The following is a 17,882-nucleotide window of genomic DNA, read 5'->3' as shown; positions in this document are numbered from 1 at the left end:
CCCCCCAAAAAATCTTGAGGTTTCCAGTGTCCCCAAACCACCGTGGCATTCTTTTAACTTGATGCCTTTGAAATCTGGTGTTATAACCAGTGCTTTTTCGGGGGGTGAAGGGGGGACTCATCCTGATATTTGTTTGTTTGTTTGTTTGTTTAACACGGGCCCAGTTGCAGTACCCGAGCAGGGGCTAAATGTAAGATGTGATTAATAAACTCAAGCAAACTGATATGCATTAGAAATGACCACAGCTTTATTGATTACAGATATAAGTGGGTTTTGGTCTCAGGCATTGGGTGTTCCAGCCCCCCAGACCAAAAAAAGAAATTACTTAATTTTTTAAAAACGTAAGGGAACTCAGTTTCCTCAAGTTCCTACTCAAACCCCCCCCCACCTAGTTATGACTGTTTCCTCTGTTTTACATTATAAAATTTTAAAAAATTACCAAAAAAAGAGGAAGCGGAAGAAAAAGAACACACCGGGAAAATCCCCAAAATTGGCACTGGTGTGCTGCGCTGTGGCGTCTACGCTTGTGTACTTGGCTGGAGTCCCCCAGCTTTGAGGTTGCTTTGGAGAAAAGCACCCAATAGGTTTGCAGGTTCCCCTTTAAAACATTTTTTTCCCTCTCTCCTCGCTCCCCACCCCATTTTTATCCCAAACCCTCCTTTCTTCTGCCCTCATTGCAGGCTGTTCCCTAATGCAGTTGTCCTTCTGCAAAACTTCTTTCCCTCCCTCCCTCCTTCTTTCCCTCTCTCCTCCTCTCTCTCCTTCCCCCCCCCCCCCCCCATAGAAGTCTGCTGACTAAGATTTGACAAAACCGAGGAGGCTGCAATACCGTCAGCATTATGCTGATGAACTGGGGTTGGGAAATAGAGGACAAGGAAGGAGGTTGAAAGGTGGGGGGAAACTCAAGGCACTCGGGGTGGGTGGGGCGGGAATCCTCTTTCTCTCTCAGCGCCCCCCCCTCTCCTGCATCATCTCCATCTCAACTTCGGCTGAGCTTCTGAGATTTCTCTCTTTTTGCCCTGGGACGTCCCTCTTCTCAAGGAGAAACAGTGAGTCCTCTTTTTTTTTTCCTGCAGGGTTGTCCTTTTTATTTTTAAAATCAAGTTCCTTCCCCGGGTCCGTTCCCCCCCCCCCCACCTGCCCCACATTTCACCTTGATGAAATGCAGTGCTGGCTCGTTTGGGGTTTTGCTGCAGGATGCAGAAAGAGAGAGGGAATCATTTTACTGGCTGACTTGGGTACCACTTTTTTGCAGGGATGCAGAGCTCTGTAGGAGGGAGATGAGCCACATCTTTGCAAAAAAGGGGTTTGTGTCGGATAGATGCAGGGGAGGAGAGAGATCAATGCAGAAAGTGACCACTTAAATCCTAGAAGTGGGAGGCACTTAATTGGGAAAATGTTTGTTAGTTTGTTTAAAAGAAGACTCTTCTCTCGCCAAATTTTAAGTAGGCTGAAACATTTTAGGAGGGCTCTGTGGGATGCTCAGAGATGTTCATAGATAGGGCATCCTTTCTCCTGGCTGAGTTGGGTACCACTTTTTAAATTATATTTGTTTGCTTTATTTCTGCAAGGTGTTCTATCGGATGTAGTGGAAAGGAAACTATCCCTGGCTGAATGGGGGCGGGGGCGGGGGGGGGCTTAGTTCTGAAAATGGCCTTTTTAAAAGACTGTTTTTGCCACATCTCGAAGGGGACAAAGAGATCAGGGTTCGGAATCTTCCTTCCTGACCCTGCTTCTAAAGGGATGGAATAATAATAATAATAATAATAATAATAATAATAATAATTTCTTGGCCACAACAGGAGGTCAGGAGAATTTTGTAAATCCCTTCTGCTTTGTGTCCTTGCGAGGAAAGGATGTTTCTTTATATGGGTTAGGCAGGACAGAATTATTTCTCGTCTCTTGAGCAAAGTCTTGCCTGCCTGCCAGAGACTTCAGTATCACCTGCCACCTGGGTCTTTAACAAGCAAACTCCACCCCCTGAGGCCCCCTGCTGCTTACCTGCAATCGAACTCCAAAGGATGTAGGAAGTTGTTTTATAGCCTTAGACAGATATAGATATATATTTAGATATATATATCTGTCTCACCTGGAGATGCTGGGGACTGTACCTTTGCTCCACCTTTTAAAAATGAAGTCAAGGTCTCAGTCCTCATTGTTCTGGCTTTAAACAGTGACTCTGGAAGGTGGCTTATACTTAATCAGGCCAGTCTTGCTTAGTATTGTTTATTATTATTATTATTATTATTATTATTATTATTATTATTATACTGCCCATGATGGATAGCTCAGTCCAATCTAATCCAAATAACTTTATTGTACTACCCGTTGGCCAGACAAATCTCAATCAAAAATAAATACAAGCAAAAGGGGTGTCGTGCCACAAAGAATGGTCTCTATTTAGATCTGTGCATCTCCCTTACAGTTCACGGCTATATTGTCTTCTTTCTGATCTTTTTGGCTGCCAAAGCAAATGGCAACATTAAGAGTCACTGAAGTGTTTACATCGCCAAGAAACCACAGGACCTTTTCTGCCGAGCAGAGGATAGCCCAGTTGGTAGAGCAAGAGATTCTTAATCTCAGGTTCGCGGGTTCAAGCCCCATGTTGGGCAAAGGAGTCCTGCATTGCAGGGGGTCAGACTGGATGACCCTCGTGGTCCCTTCCAGTTCTATGATTCTGTTAAATTTATTCCCACCCACCTGGGGGGATAGCTTAGTTGGCTAGAGCGTGGTGCTGATAACACCAAGGTTGCAGGTTCAGTCCCCATATGGCGCAGTGACATATTCCTGCATGACCATCAGAGTCCGTCCAACTCTACAATTCTATGATCTATAGGTGTCTGTGGAGGGGATATATTGACTGAAAATGTCTAGCAAACCGGAGGATATTAGCAGACAGGATTATAACTTGTTTTTATATGCAACAACAGCAGCAAGAATATTATTGGCACAAAAATGGAAGCAAGAAGAATTAGCGACGAAAGAAGAATGGCAAATGAAATTAATGGACTATGCAGAATTAGATAAATTAACAGGAAGGATTCGAAACCTGCGGGATCAGAGATTCTTAGAAGACTGGAGTAAATATTTGAACTATTTGAAAAGCAATTGTGACAAACAGATTGCACTAGTAGGACTGCAAGAAGTTCTGTAAGGAGGGCTTTGTGAAATATTGCAAGGAAGACTTTGAAAAGAATTATTAGTTAAGGACAAGTAAAAGTAATAGAGAAATTAAGAAATGCAGAACAAGTGATAAAGAATGGAAAATCTTCAGAGGTGGTTGACGGAAGTCTAAAATACTGTATAAGATAAGAAGTTATATTAAATGATTGTTGGAACTGAAAATGTCTAGCAAACCACTTTGGTAGTAGTGGGCATTCAGCAAGCCCACATGACAGTGACGTGGGATTGAGGATTGGAGTGGTCATTTTGTGATATTATGGCCGTGGACAAAGCTGTATTGTCACTTTTGAATAAATGTTACTTTATTAAAATGATAATAATTTTAAGAAAATCTCCTCCCTAGGGTCCCAGGGTGGCTTGCGGCAACGTTAAAAGCAATTTTAAAAACTTACAGCCACGAAAGGAGACATCTAATAAGAATAACAAAAGCATCTAGTGAAAAGGAACAAATGTCTGTAAAACTGCTTGTATTATATTTAGATTTCCAATCTTTCAGTGTTATAAATATATGCTAATGGGCAGCGGCTCCCTGGGAGATGCTGTAGACTGAATTTTGGACGTCCTGCATGCAAGGAGGGACTCTGCAAAAGAGTAAAGGTTGCAGGTCGTGTGCCTCTGAATAAAGGGCTGCCAGAGTTGGAAGGAACCTCAAGGGCCATCTAGTCCAACCCCCTGCAATGCAGGATGCCAGACTAGATAGATAGGCCACTGGCAGACTCTTTTATTCTCTTGAGGCTGCCTCCGAAAACTCCGGCAGTCTCCTGCCAGCCCAGGGGTGGATCTGCTATGAAACTAATGAAGTTTCAGCTTCAGGGCTCCTAATCCCAGAGGGGGCCCCCAAAAGCAACTTTAGTCCACATTGCTTAAGATTTTTGGGACTTTGATGCATGTATGTAACGTTTCACTAATTTTCATCCCTAACTTGAAAACTATAAAGCATAGGAACTTTGTTTGCACACCAGTGACTTTGAGATCATCCAGTCCAGCAATTTTAATCAAAATCCGAGATGTAGTAGTTAACGTTTTTCACAAAATTGTGCTGATCTGTCTTGGAGCAACCCCACTGAAGAAGACCTTGTTGCCAAGGGGCCCCCATGACAGTTCAGGCTTCAGGGGCCCCACAAATGTAGGTCCGCCAGTGTTCCAGCCCAGAGCTCAGCCGCCTTGTTTGCGGACTCCAGAGTTGGTTCTACAAGCCCAGGCTCCTTGCCCATCAGCCGCCTCTTCCTCCCTCTCCAGATGCTCCCTGCGAGGGCTGTGACAGGCACCTGCCTCCACCTTGCCATCTTGACCCTCTGCTTCCGGCTCGCGGCTCCTCAGAAAGGACGGAAGAAAGTCGTGCATGTCTCAGGTGCGTGGCACATACGCGATTCGCTGAGCTGCCCAGCGGATTCATGCAATAGGCGCCAAAGCACTTTGGCCTTGTACAGTTAACCCCAGTTCAGCAGTTGCCAAAGTGGTGCCTGGGGACACAGGGGTGCCCTCGAGGTCTTCCTCTGGTGCCCATGAAGGCTCCACACAAACTTCCTTATTTGTAAAGCAGTGAAGGCGGTTATGCTACTCTCCCTCGAAAAGGACATAGAGTTGAAGGGGACAGTGATCTCTCTGGGCTTTTCAGGGCTCAGTCCAGTTCAACCGATGTGGCCTGGGGGAGAGGGGTGTGGTCTATGAGAGGGGGTGTGGCCTGGGGAGAGTGGGTGTGGCTCCACAAATTGACATATTTGCCCATCCCTAACCTGGATCAGCTAACCTTGGATAGCTCAGTTGGGTAGAATGTGGTGCTGATAATGCCAAGGTTGCAGGTTTGATCCCCTTTTGGGACAGCTGCATATTCCTGCATTGCAGGGGGTTGGACTAGATGATCCTCAGGGTCCCTTCCAACTTGACGATTCTATGATTCTAACCCAGACTTTTTATTTTGCCTGCCAATCATGGGGCTTGTGGAGTACAGTCATACCTTGGTTCTCAAACGCCTTGGTACTCGTATGTTTTGGCTCCCAAATGCCAAAAACCCAGAAGCAAGTGTTCCACTTTTCAAAGCTGAATGTCCAACGCGGCTTCCACTTGAGGGCAGGAAGCTCCTGCAGCCATCTATTGTCACTACCATTGCAAGATGTGTTTGACTAACCTGCAGAAAACTGGAACAAAAATTCTGTAAACAGGCAGATGATTTGTAAATGATTAAGTGCATTATCGTTTACCTTCCCGCTATAAAGGTAAAGGTAAAGGTACCCCTGCCCGTACGGGCCAGTCTTGCCAGACTCTAGGGTTGTGCGCTCATCTCACTCTATAGGCCGGGAGCCAGCGCTGTCCGCAGACACTTCCGGGTCACGTGGCCAGCGTGACAAGCTGCATCTGGCGAGCCAGAGCCGCACACGGAACGCCGTTTACCTTCCCGCTGGTAAGCGGTCCCTATTTATCTACTTGCACCCGAAGGTGCTTTCGAACTGCTAGGTTGGCAGGCGCTGGGACCGAACGACGGGAGCGCACCCCACCGCGGGGATTCGAACTGCCAACCTTTCAATCGGCAAGTCCTAGGCGCTGAGGCTTTAACCCACAGCGCCACCCGCGTCCCTTCCCGCTATAAAGCGGTACCTATTTATCTACTTGCACTTAGGGGTGCTTTCGAACTGCTAGGTGGGCAGGAGCTGGGACCAAAAGACGGGAGCTCACCCCGCCGCGGGGATTCGAACCGCCGACCATGCGATCGGCAAGTCCTAGGCACTGAGGTTTTACCCACAGCGCCACCCAGGTCCCAACGTTTCCGTGTGCTGCACTGGTGCTGGCTCGCCAGAGCAGCTTCGTCACGCTGGCTACGTGACCCGGAAGTGTCTCTGCACAGCCCCCGGCCTCTTAAGTGAGATGGGCGCACAACCCTAGAGTCGGACACGACTGGCCCGTACGGGCAGGGGTACCTTTACCTATTTAAGTGCATTATCATTTTTATTTATTCAGTACTGCTTTTTCTTAAGAAAGGGGAGGGGGAGATCCCAAATCTGTTTAAAATCCCCACATATTAACCCAGTTTCAGTATGACACAGCTCACAGCCCCATCTTGCATCCATCTGTCCTGGGTTCGAAACCTGGGATGCTTAAAAAAACCCCAACAAAACCCTTCTCTTTTCTGCTTGCAGAGGATGACAGTGGTGCCGTCGTGGTGCAGACAGCTCCGGGCAAAGTGGTCACCCACCGGGGCGGCACCATCATCCTGCCCTGCCGCTTCCACTACGATGTCTCGGCCCACGACCCTGACGAGATCCGCCTGAAGTGGACCAAGCTTGTGGAGCCCATGTCCTTTGAGGACGTCTTTGTGGCGATGGGCGTGGAGCGCAGGGCTTTCGGGAGCTACAGGGGCCGCACGGCGCTGCAGGAAGACGGCTCTGGGGACGCCTCCCTCATCATCCGGAACGTGACCCTCCAGGACTACGGGCGCTATGAATGCGAGGTGACCAATGAGCTGGAGGACGATGCTGGGATGGTGAACCTGGACTTGGAAGGTGAGGGGAGACGGGTGGGTCGGGTGGGGTGGGGCCCACCGGCCAGGTCTCCACAACCCCCTGTAGGAGGAAACTAGTGGGAGATAATAGAATCCTAGATTGTAGAGCTGGAATTGACCCTGGGGATCATCTAGTCCAACCCCCTGCAATGCAGGAATCTCAGCTAAAGCATCCCTGACAGATGACAGTCCAACCTCTGCTTAAAAACCTCCAAGGAAGGAGAGCGCACAACCTCCCAAGGGAAACCGTTCCACTGGCAAACAGCTCTTAACATCAGAAAGTTCCTCCTGGTGTTGAGTCAGAATCTCCTTTCTTGTAACTTGAAGTCATGGGTTCGAGTCCAGAGCAGGAGAAAACAAGCTCGTTCCCTCTTTCATGTGACAATCCTTCAGGTATTGGAAGATGGCTATCATATCTCCTCTTAGTCTCCTCTTCTCCAGCTCCTTCAACTGTTCCTAATCAGGCTTGGTTTCCACACCCTTGATCGTCTTGGTCGCCCTCCTCTGCACACCTTCCAGCTTGTCAACATCCTTCTTACTTGTCTTACTTCTTACTTAATGGATCCTCCTTGTCCGCAGGCAGCCCACCTCCTTGGAGGGTCTGGCGGGGTGAGGGGAGCAGCTGTTGCCTTTACCTCTCCTCCTTATCAATTTCCTAGAGGCCCCCGGCTGACCACTGTCAGAGGCAGGATACTGGGGAGGCTGGAACATCTCTGAAATTTTCATCTATCCACCTTTGCCTCCTTCAAGTCAGAAAGAGTGGGGGAGCCCCTCCAAAAAGAGAGTTTCTTTCCTGTTTGGGAACTTCATAGCCAAATAAGTTGGAAGTGTGTGAGAGCAAGAGAGAGAGAGAGAGAGAGAGAGAAGGAAAGCTGGAATACGACAATACCCTCAATGCTATAATTCACCCCACCTCGCGGCAGCAAAAGCAACCCAATTCTCTCTCTTGTTGGGATGTTTTACGAATCCACCAGCTGCTATCATTCTTCCTGGTTTTTATTAGCTTCTGACACCGAAACCTGCAGCGACAATGAAAGTCAATAAAAGCAGCAATAAAGCACCCCAGAGACTCTCAAGCAAGGGAGGCGGAGGGAAGAGGAGAAGGAAATTGGGGGAGGGAGACAGGACCCTGCATGCTCTCCGTGAGGGTGGGAGCTGCAAGCAGAGGCTACTAGCTGTCTTTCATCATACATTCCTGCTATGGGCCACATCCCATAGCAGTGGGCAGAGCCAGAGGCGAAAGTAGTTGGAGCAACTGGTCTCAATTAGTTAATCACTGAATATCTATCTGTCTTGCAAAAATGTGGTTTCCACAGACTTGGTAGAGTGTCAGGCGTAATGAGCAGAGCAGCTCATTCCCTTTTGTCTTCCTCCATGGAAATCAGTTGCCAATAATGCCCACCTCCCCACAGACATCTATGGCCCCTCCTCTCCTGGTCATAGAATCATAGAATCATAGAAGAGTTGGAAGAGACCACAAGGGCCATCGAGTCCAACCCCCTGCCAAGCAGGAAACACCATCAGAGCACTCCTGACATATGGTTGTCAAGCCTCTGCTTAAAGACCTCCAAAGAAGGAGACTCCACCACACTCCTTGGCAGCAAATTCCACTGTTTTTTGTTTTTTTAATATTTTATTTAGGATTTTCTTGTTTTACAGAAGTGTAATGCCTCGTATTTTTCCCCCCATGTAACATTTTTACAAATCCGTTTCATTTGTTGAGGCATTAGGGGGAGAAGAAAAAAAGGGGGGGAAGAAAGGGGGTGGAGGGAGGGAAGATGGATGGGGGTGGGGTCAGGTGGTGGTGTTTCTATTATGCTTAGTGTATGTAGAGTTTGGTGTCAGCGTTGTTTGTGTTGTTCACTTGTGTTCCTTTGGTGGTGAGAGAGTTTGGGGTTGGCGTAGGGTGTGATTGTTTGTTTGTGGTTGGCTGCGGTGATCTTTGTTTTCGTGTGTGAGTGGGGTGGGTGGGTTTTTTGGATCAGGTTAGCCATATTGATTTGTATGCTGTTGGTGGATTATTGTCATTGTCTTGTTGGGCTGTGTATGTGATAAAGGGGAGCCATACCGGGGTGAAGGCGTCTTCTTCTGTTTGTCCCCGTGTCAGTTTCAGTTTATTAGTTAATTTTTCCAGTAGGGCTGTTTCCCATACTATTTGGTACCATTGGTCCATGCTTACTCCTGACAGGTCTCTCCAGTGTCTGGTTATGGTGTTTCTGGCTGCTGAAAGTAGGTGGGTTATGAGTTCTTTAGCAAATTCCACTGTTGAACAGCTCTTACTGTCAGGAAGTTCTTCCTAATGTTTAGGTGGAATCTTCTTTCTTGTAGTTTGGACCCATTGCTCCGTGTCCACTTCTCTGGAGCAGCAGAAAACAACCTTTCTCCCTCCTCTATGTGACATCCTTTTATATATTTGAACATGGCTATCATATCACCCCTTAACCTCCTCTTCTCCAGGCTAAACATGCCCAGCTCCCTTAGCCGTTCCTCATAAGGCATCGTTTCCAGGCCTTTGACCATTTTGGTTGCCCTCCTCTGGACACGTTCCAGTTTGTCAGTGTCCTTCTTGAACTGTGGCGCCCAGAACTGGACACAGTACTCCAGGTGAGGTCTGACCAGAGCAGAATACAGTGGCACTATTACTTCCCTTGATCTAGATGCTATACTCCTATTGTCCCCAGCCCCCAAGTAATTGGAGACAGTGCCTTCATGCAGCCAACCTCTCCTCTGCACTTTTCATGCCTCTCCTGGTCCTGGGAGACAAGCAGGGAAGGGAGCTTGTTGCAGCAGGGAGGGGGAGACACCTGTGACTCTTCACCATCTCTGCCTCCTGGCCTCCCTCCTCTCCTGCTTCAGCTTCTCCAGAGAAGCAGACACGGAGCAATGGATCCAAACTGCAGGAAAGAAGATTCCACCTAAACATTAGGAAGAACTTCCTGACAGTAAGAGCTGTTTGACAGTGGAATTTGCTGCCAAGGAGTGTGGTGGAGTCTCCTTCTTTGGAGGTCTTTAAGCAGAGGCTTGACAACCATATGTCAGGAGTGCTCTGATGGTGTTTCCTGCTTGGCAGGGGGTTGGACTCGATGGCCCTTGTGGTCTCTTCCAACTCTATGATTCTATGATTCTATGATTCTGCCTCCGAGTCTGGACTTCTCTGCCACAGACTCTCCCAGCCCGCTAAACCCTGTTGCCCCTTCAGCTTCTGACACTCCCTCCTACCAGTCTTCTCCCTCTGACCACTCATCGTTGTCCCACCACCACTTCCCAGGCGGATCCTTCTGCCCTCAGTGGCTCCCTAGCTGGTTCCTCCCACCCTCCCTCTACATCCAAGTAGTCCCTGACACTCTTAACAAGGCAATCACTCTCAGTAAACAAGAAAAATAGAAGCTTTACTCTCATCAGAAAGCCTGACAGGGTTCAACAGATGCAGTGATGAAAATCTGGAAAGGATCCTCAAAAGTTGCAGAAGTCCATAAAAAGGTAAAGGGACCCCTGACCATTAGGTCCAGTCGTGGCCGACTCTGGGGTTGGGGCGCTCATCTCGCTTTATTGGCTAAGGGAGCCGGCATACAGCTTCCGGGTCATGTGGCCAGCAGGACAAAGCCGCTTCTGGTGAACCAGAGCAGCGCACGGGAACGCCGTTTACCTTCTCGCCATAATGGTACCTATTTATCTACTTGCACTTTGACGTGTTTTCAAACTGCTAGGTTGGCAGGAGCAGGGACCAAGCAATGGGAGCTCACCCCGTCGTGGAGATTCGAACTGCCGACCTTCTGATCAGCAAGCCCAAGGCTCAGTGGTTTATCCCACAATGCCACCCGCATCGCAGAAGTCCATAGTCCTTCTCAAAATGGAAAAGCGTCTGTTTGCGACTCTCTAGCAATTGTGTGTTTGCGATTCGGCTGCAGATTCTCCCACACAGAAGAGGCATTCCAGCTGGTCAACATCCTTTTTCAATTGTGGTGTCCAGAACTGGACACAGGACTCCAGGTGTGGTCTGGCCAAGGCAGAATAGAGTATTGCTATTACTTCCCTTGACCTGGACGCTAGACTTCTGTTGATGCAGCCTCGAATAGCATTAGCATCTTTTGCTGCTGCATCACACTGCGGACTCATGTTCAGCTTGTGGTCCACCAAGACCCCCTGGTCCTTTTCACATGCACTGCTAGTAAGCCCATACTATTCCCTCCTGAGAGTGGGGAATGCCTCTCCATTGATCAGGGAGGGGGAACCAGCATGCTTCAGCAGTGTTAACGGAGGAATCTGAGGGCTCCCTTGGAGAAAAAACAAGGAGACCAGCCAGGAATACCAGAGCAAAACAGCAGCCAGAAGGCTTGGTCTTTATTGAAGACCGTTGCGACAGGACTCCCACCTGCCACCAGGTGGAACAAGATGGAAGCCCCAAACAAAAGAGAACCCAAACTTTTATTAGCTGCTGATCCCCCATGTTACACCCCCCCAAACTATATCACTAATGCATCATGGTTACATCATGAAAGGGGAGGTCTGGTGGCAGTAATCTGAGCATCCTGGACCCTGCCCCATGGTTCCCCTTGCCCTCCACCAAACACCCATCAAGCGGAACAAAAAAGATATTTACATTTCCCTGTTTCCCAGCCAAGTGAATCACACCTTTTTGTCTTCATCTGGGTTTGTTATTTCTGGAATGGCTACCTGTCTGGCACTCAGGTATCAGGAGGCCAGGGATCATCACTCAGGCAGAGGAGCTGCTGAGGAGCTGAGCTCACATGTATATATGGAATTCTGAAGTTTCCCCAGTGAGCCAGTACATAGGTACATTTATCAGTGAATTCTTACATTTGGTATTGTGCAGCAGAGGCCCTTTGAATAGACAGGAAGAAACTGTGTTGAAGTGTTTTGTGGGGACAAATCACAAAAGTCACAAAAGTGATGGTGCTGATTTTGGTAGTGGGCTGCATGTGCATGATATCTGCTGGAGGGGCAACACCCCCCCACACACACCTATACATAAATTCCTGCAACAAGCAGTCAGGGTGATGATGGGAGCCGGAGTCCAAGAATGCCCGGAAGGTCCTGATCTGCTCTGAGGTCTGTTTTTTACTCCTCCTCCTCTTCTCTTCAGGGGTGATCTTCCCTTACCACCCCCGCCTGGGGCGCTACAGCCTGAACTTCCACGACGCCCAGCAGGCCTGCCTGGAGCAGGACGGGATCCTGGCTTCCTACGACCAGCTCCACGAAGCCTGGCTGGAGGGGATGGACTGGTGCAACGCCGGCTGGCTGCAGGACGGCTCGGTGCAGTACCCCATCTCCAAGCCGCGGGACGAGTGCGGCCGGAAGGAGACCCCCGTCGGGGTGCGCAACTACGGCTACCGCCACAAGGACGACGAGCGCTACGACGCCTTCTGCTTCACTTCGAATCTGAACGGTGAGTCTAGAACCGTAGAATCACAGAATGGTAGAGGCGGAGGGTCCCCCAAAGGTCATCTAGCCCAACCCCCTGCAAGGCGGGACTTGCAGCTAAAGGATCCCTGCTTAGGTGCCCAAAGCAACCTCTGCTTAAAACTCCCCCCCCCCTCATTCGTCCCACTGTCAAAGGACTCTTCCTGCCTAGCGTCAGGAGGGGGGGGGGGACACACACATTTTCCCAGTCTGCTTTCTTCGAGCCATGCATCATTTTATAAACTTCTAGGCTTCCTCGCTCCTCCTCGCACCCTCCGGAAAAATCTCAGAGCAGCATTTAACCGATTGCTGGCCTTTTCCGCGTCCCCCAGGACCAGGCAAGGAGGCAGTAATTCAGCTCAGAATGATGGATGAGCCTGGGGGGGTTTGTCCAAAGGCGTAAATTACTCTTCACTGGGAGGGTCTGCGGGGGGGGGGGGAGTTGGCAGGAGGGGGGCTTCATTTGTGTAATCAGGGGCAGGATAAATAGCCCCGGATCAACTCGGAAATGGAGTGCCTTTTGCTGCCTCATCCATCTTCCTGAAGGCATGTGTTTAATTCTCCTCTCATAGGGCTTGGCAGCGTAAAAATGGAGGGGGGTTTTTGTGGGGAAGATCAGGGGTCTGCAAACTTTTTCAGCAGGGGGCGGGTCCACTGTCCCTCAGACCTTGTGGGGGGCCGGACTCTATTTGGGAGGGGGGGGAATGAACAAATTCTTATGCCCCACAAATAACCCAGATGCACTTTAAATAAAAGCACACATTCTACTCATGTAAAAACACGCTGATTCCTGGACCGTTTGTGGGCCGGATTTAGAAGGCGATTGGGCCGGATCCGGCCCCCGGACCTTAGTTTGCCTACCCATGGTCAAGATATATCCCACACATGTGTGTGGCTTTTGTTTTTTTAAGGAAGAAAAGGGGATCTAGGAAGCAAAACCCAATAGCTCAGCTGGTGGAGCATGAGGCTCTTAATCTCAGGTCGTGGGTTTGAGCCCCACATGGGGCAAAAGTTTCCCGGCTTGCAGGGGGTTGGGCCAGATGACCCTCGGGGTCCCTTCCAACTCTGTGACTTGTGGTCACTAAGGTTTTTCTTCTGCTCGTTGTTGGCATCCATCTGTCTGGAGGCACAATGGAGTGCACCTCCGGGGGTGAAGTCAAACCGCTGCTTTGCAGCACTGAAATGAGCTCTTTCTGCTCTGCCAGGAAAGTGAGCACACCTGCTAAATCTGAGCTCCAGAGTACATTTTAAGGACGTGGGTGGTGCTGTGGGTTAAACCACAGAGCCTAGGACTTGCTGATCAGAAGGTTGGCGGTTCGAATCCCCGCAATGACGGGGTGAGCTCCCGTTGCTCAGTCCCTTCTCCTGCCAACCTAGCAGTTTGAAAGCACGTCAAAGTGCAAGTAGATAAATAGGTACCGCTCTGGTGGAAAGGTAAACGGCGTTTTTGTGCACTGCTCTGGTTCGCCAGAAATGGCTCAGTCCTGCTGGCCACATGACCCGGAAGCTGGACGCTGGCTTCCTCAACCAGTAAAGCGAGATGAGCTTTTACCCCAGAGATTTACCCCAGATTTACCCCCGAGTCGGCCACGACTGGACCTAATGGTCAGGGGTACCTTTACCTTTACCTTTAAGTATGTCTTTGTCACTGAATTACCATTTTAAGCCTGCCTGAAGCAAGTTGCTGTGTCAGTGAGTAAATGCTCTTTTCTTTTTTTACCTTTTGAAAGAAAGTTTGTGTGATTATTGTTTTAAGGGGGACAAAAAGGGGAAATACCAGGAGAACCCAGTCTGCTTTAAAGTTAAAAGAAAGGAGATTCCGACTAAATATACGGGAAAAACTTTCTGATTGTAAGAGCTGTTTGACCGTGGAATGTGTTAACGGAGAAATCTGAGGGCTCCCTTGTCGGGGGGGGGGGGGGAGGACACCAGCCAGGAAGACCAGAGCAAAACAGGAGCCAGTAGGCTTGGTCTTGATTGAAGACTGTCGCGAAAGGACTCCCACCTGCCACCAGGTGGAACAAGATGGAAGCCCCAAACAAAAGAGAACCCAAACTTTTATTATCTGCTCATCCCCATGTTACACCCCTTTAACAAATGCTCTCCCCCAGGAGGTTGTGGTCTCTCCTTTCCTTGGAGGTTTTTAAGCAGAGGTTGGATGGCCATCTGTCAGGGATGCTTTAGCTGAGATTCCTGCATTGGACTAGAGGACCAATAATAATAATAATAATTTATTTATGCCCCGCCCTCCCTGGCCAGAGCTGGGCTCAGGGCAGCTAACACCAGTAAAATTACAAAAAAAACCCACAAAAAACCAATTTAAAACACAGGTTAAAATATAATTTAAAATGCAGCCTCATTTTAATAGTAGCCAATAGATCAAGACCGTAAGGGGAGGGAAGCATAAGGGTCAGACTGAGTCCAAACCAAAGGCCAGGCGGAACAGCTCTGTCTTGCAGGCCCTGCAGAAAGATGTCAAGTCCCTCAGGGCCCTAGTCTCTTGTGACAGAGAGTTCCACCAAGTCGGGGCCAGTGCTGAAAAGGCCCTGGCCCTAGTTGAGACCAGTCTAACCACCTTGTGACTTGGGACCTCCAACGTGATGTCATTTGTGGACCTTAAGGTCCTCCGCGGGGCATACCAGGAGAGGCTGACCCGTAGGTACATGGGTCCTAGGCCGCATGGGGCTTTAAAGGGCTTGGAGGTCCCTTGCAACTCTATGATTCTATGATCCTGAATTGCTTATCTAAAAGGCTAATTTTAAGTAATCTAAGTAGATTTAGATTACTAGATTTACCAAACTAGATCTAAATAGATTTGGATTAAGTAATCTTAAATACAGTGGTACCTTGGGTTACAGACGCTTCAGGTTACAGACTCCGTTAACCCAGAAATATTACCTCAGGTTAAGAACTTTGCTTCAGGATGAGAAAAGAAATCGTGCTCCGGCAGCGCGGCGGCAGCAGGAGGCCCCATTAGCTAAAGTGGTGCTTCAGGTTAAGAACAGTTTCAGGTTAAGTACGGACCTCCAGAACGAATTAAGTTCTTAACCCGAGGTACCACTGTAATTCTAAGATGCAAAGGAATGGCACTCTGTGAACTCAGAGACGCAACGAAGGATAATATCCAATCAATATATCCTCTGCTGGCATCTATTCGCATCCTAACACCACTCAACTTGGGAATCGCTGCTCTAACCACTGCACCACATTGCCTCTTCCCCTCTTCTCCCTCCCAGGCAAAGTCTACTTCCTCAAGACCTACCGCAAGCTGAGCTTCCCGGAAGCTGTCCAGGCGTGCAAGAAGAACGGAGGCGCCGTGGCCAAAGTCGGCCAGCTCTACGCTGCCTGGAAGATCCAGCTCTTGGACAAGTGTGAGGCCGGCTGGGTGGGCGACGGCAGCATCCGCTACCCCATCGTCAACCCCAGAACCCGCTGCGGGGGCCGCGAGCCTGGCGTCCGCAACCTGGGCTTCCCCAACAAGAAATACAAGCTCTTTGGCGTCTATTGCTACAGAAGCGCCACCAGTGGAGGGTCCAAGGTGGCCGCCAAGGAGGGAGCAGGCAAGTGGAAACCTTTGCAGGTGTAAACAAGGTCGGCTTTGAACGGACATGAATCCTTGCATCTCCCTCCATCTTCCAGCCTCGAGGGACTGGGAGGGTTTTTCCTTGACCTTCCTCTGGAGAAGGAAACAAGTCTGCTGTGAAACATGCATTTGCTGGTCGAAGAGTCCCGAAAAACCAGAAGAGAAGGGCCGTTCCAGATTCAGTTGATTCTTTGCGGACTTCCAGAAACCCTGGGAATCCAAGTTGCACCCAGCTTCTCACAAACCATGACTTACGATGCCCGCCCCCCGCTCTGCTTGAGTCTTCTTTTCCAAGAAACCCTGGCTGTTTGCAGTTTGCTATTATATTAACGCTTCAGATATAGCTTTTACAAGGTGTGTGTGTGGGGGGGGTCTCCCCTGCCTTTTGCAAAGGGAGGAGGCACACAGGGATTTGTCGCCACTGAGGATTCAGCAGCCACCTGTCGCGAGGGATCTGCTCCCCCCCCCTTATAAACTACAAAATGAAGACAAATATTTCTTCTTTTATGCATGGTATTTGGGAGCGCCACAGTTAATTGGACAGCATTGCGTTGCACTGAAGGGCACTGCAGTCGCGCTGAGCTTCTTTTCTCTCTTCATCCTGCAACCTGAAAGGGGGGGAGGCACACACCCCATTACCGTTCCCGCTCTCCGTGCTCCTCCAGAGGTCATTTTGCCCAGACAACCAAATCCTACAAGTTTCTGTTGTCGTCTAGAAAACTGGAAGCGCATGTTCATCAATGTGTGGTTTGTTGGGAGAGACTGTAGGGTCCTTGGAGCACAGCTCCTGTCATTTTGTTTTGTTATCTATCTATTATAGGGGGTTGGACTAGATGAGTCTTCTAACTCCACAGTTCTACAATTTATTGTCCTTTTTGCTTACTGCCAAAGGCCTTGTCTACATGGACGACACTGTATACCTGTTAATAAAATTGTGCAGGGTGGTGTCAATTCTGTGCTCTTGGCTCTCACCTGTGACTCCTAGAAGCTGCCAGCGTGTGACAGTGGCCACAATCCCAGGAAACAACCTTGACTGGCCAGCTGAACCAGGTGAGGGGAGCTGATGGGTCTCAAACCCTCAGTGAGTCAGGGGCTTCTCCTGCATGTGAAGATTGGCTCTGCCAGATGGAGCAGACAAGACCAAGAGGGGGGTCCAGCGGTAAAGAAGGTGGTTTCTCTGTGTGCTATGGGGGGAAGTGGGGGTTGTCTCCCACCTGGGAGAAGAAATACTCTGGCCCTAAACTTCTGCTGTCCAGAACCAGAGGTGGAAGCTGAAGCAGGGAAGGGGTCATTGTGGCTAGAAGCCATTGAAAAGCTTTACTCTCCATGGGCAAATGCCCAGCCCTCTTTTAATGGCCTCCTGCAGAAGTGAGTTCCACCATTTAACTCTGCACTGTAGGTTAAATATTAGTTCTCTTTAGCCTCCCAGTTTCATTGGACGAGTCCCAGAGGCACAGATTGGCTGGATGCAGAGTAATGGCAGGAAAAAAGTAGAAGACCCAGTTCCACAGAATCCTTTTACAGAGTCTAAGACAAGCCTTGTTTCGCAGTCTTTGGCTTCATCAGTAGTTGTTGTTTAGTCGTTTAGTCGTGTCCGCCTCTTCGTGACCCCCTGGACCAGAGCACAGCAGGCACTCCTGGCTTCCGCTGCCTCCCGCAGTTTGGTCAGACTCATGCTGGTAGCTTCCACAACACTGTCCCACCATCTCGTCCTCTGTCGTCCCCTTCTCCTTGTGCCCTCCATCTTTCCCAACATCAGGGTCTTTTCCAGGGAGTCTTCTCTTCTCATGAGGTGGTCAAAGTCTTGGAGCCTCAGCTTCAGGATCTGTCCTTCCAGTGAGCACTCAGGGCTGATTTCCTTAAGAATGGATGCGTTTGATCTTCTTGCAGTCATCAGTAGTACAAACTCATATATGATATCATAGGACAGTGGATCTTATAGCATAGTAGTAGCTGCTGTAGCTATAAGATCCACTGTCCTGTGATACCATATATGAGTTTGTACTACTGATGAAGCCCAAGACGGCAAAACAAGGCTAATATTCCGGAAATCCTTGTCTTAGACTCTGTAAAAGGTTTCTGTGGAACTGCAACAACCTTTCGTGTGGATTGTTGAACTCTATGAACAGACAGGTGGAATAGACACTTTCACATATACAGACGTTATGCATAAACTGATTAGAGAATGAACTGATCCGC

At 49.1% G+C, this 17,882-nt stretch overlaps 1 protein-coding gene across 1 annotated transcript; it reads left to right on the top strand.

Moving 5' to 3' along the window:
* Positions 1–370: 370 nt before the first annotated feature.
* Positions 371–16,560, top strand: HAPLN4 (hyaluronan and proteoglycan link protein 4). The gene is made up of 5 exons (XM_053372331.1): positions 371–1,049; positions 4,423–4,534; positions 6,318–6,680; positions 11,784–12,086; positions 15,337–16,560. The coding sequence occupies exons 2-5, from the start codon at positions 4,423–4,425 to the stop codon at positions 15,684–15,686; spliced, it is 1,128 nt and encodes a 375-aa protein (XP_053228306.1). The 5' UTR covers positions 371–1,049; the 3' UTR covers positions 15,687–16,560.
* The last annotated feature ends 1,322 nt before the right edge of the window (positions 16,561–17,882 follow it).

Source organism: Podarcis raffonei, chromosome 18, assembly GCF_027172205.1.
Source record: "Podarcis raffonei isolate rPodRaf1 chromosome 18, rPodRaf1.pri, whole genome shotgun sequence".
NCBI lineage: Eukaryota > Metazoa > Chordata > Lepidosauria > Squamata > Lacertidae > Podarcis > Podarcis raffonei.
Note: the sequence above shows the minus strand (reverse complement) of the source record. Positions and strands in the feature narration are given on the sequence as shown.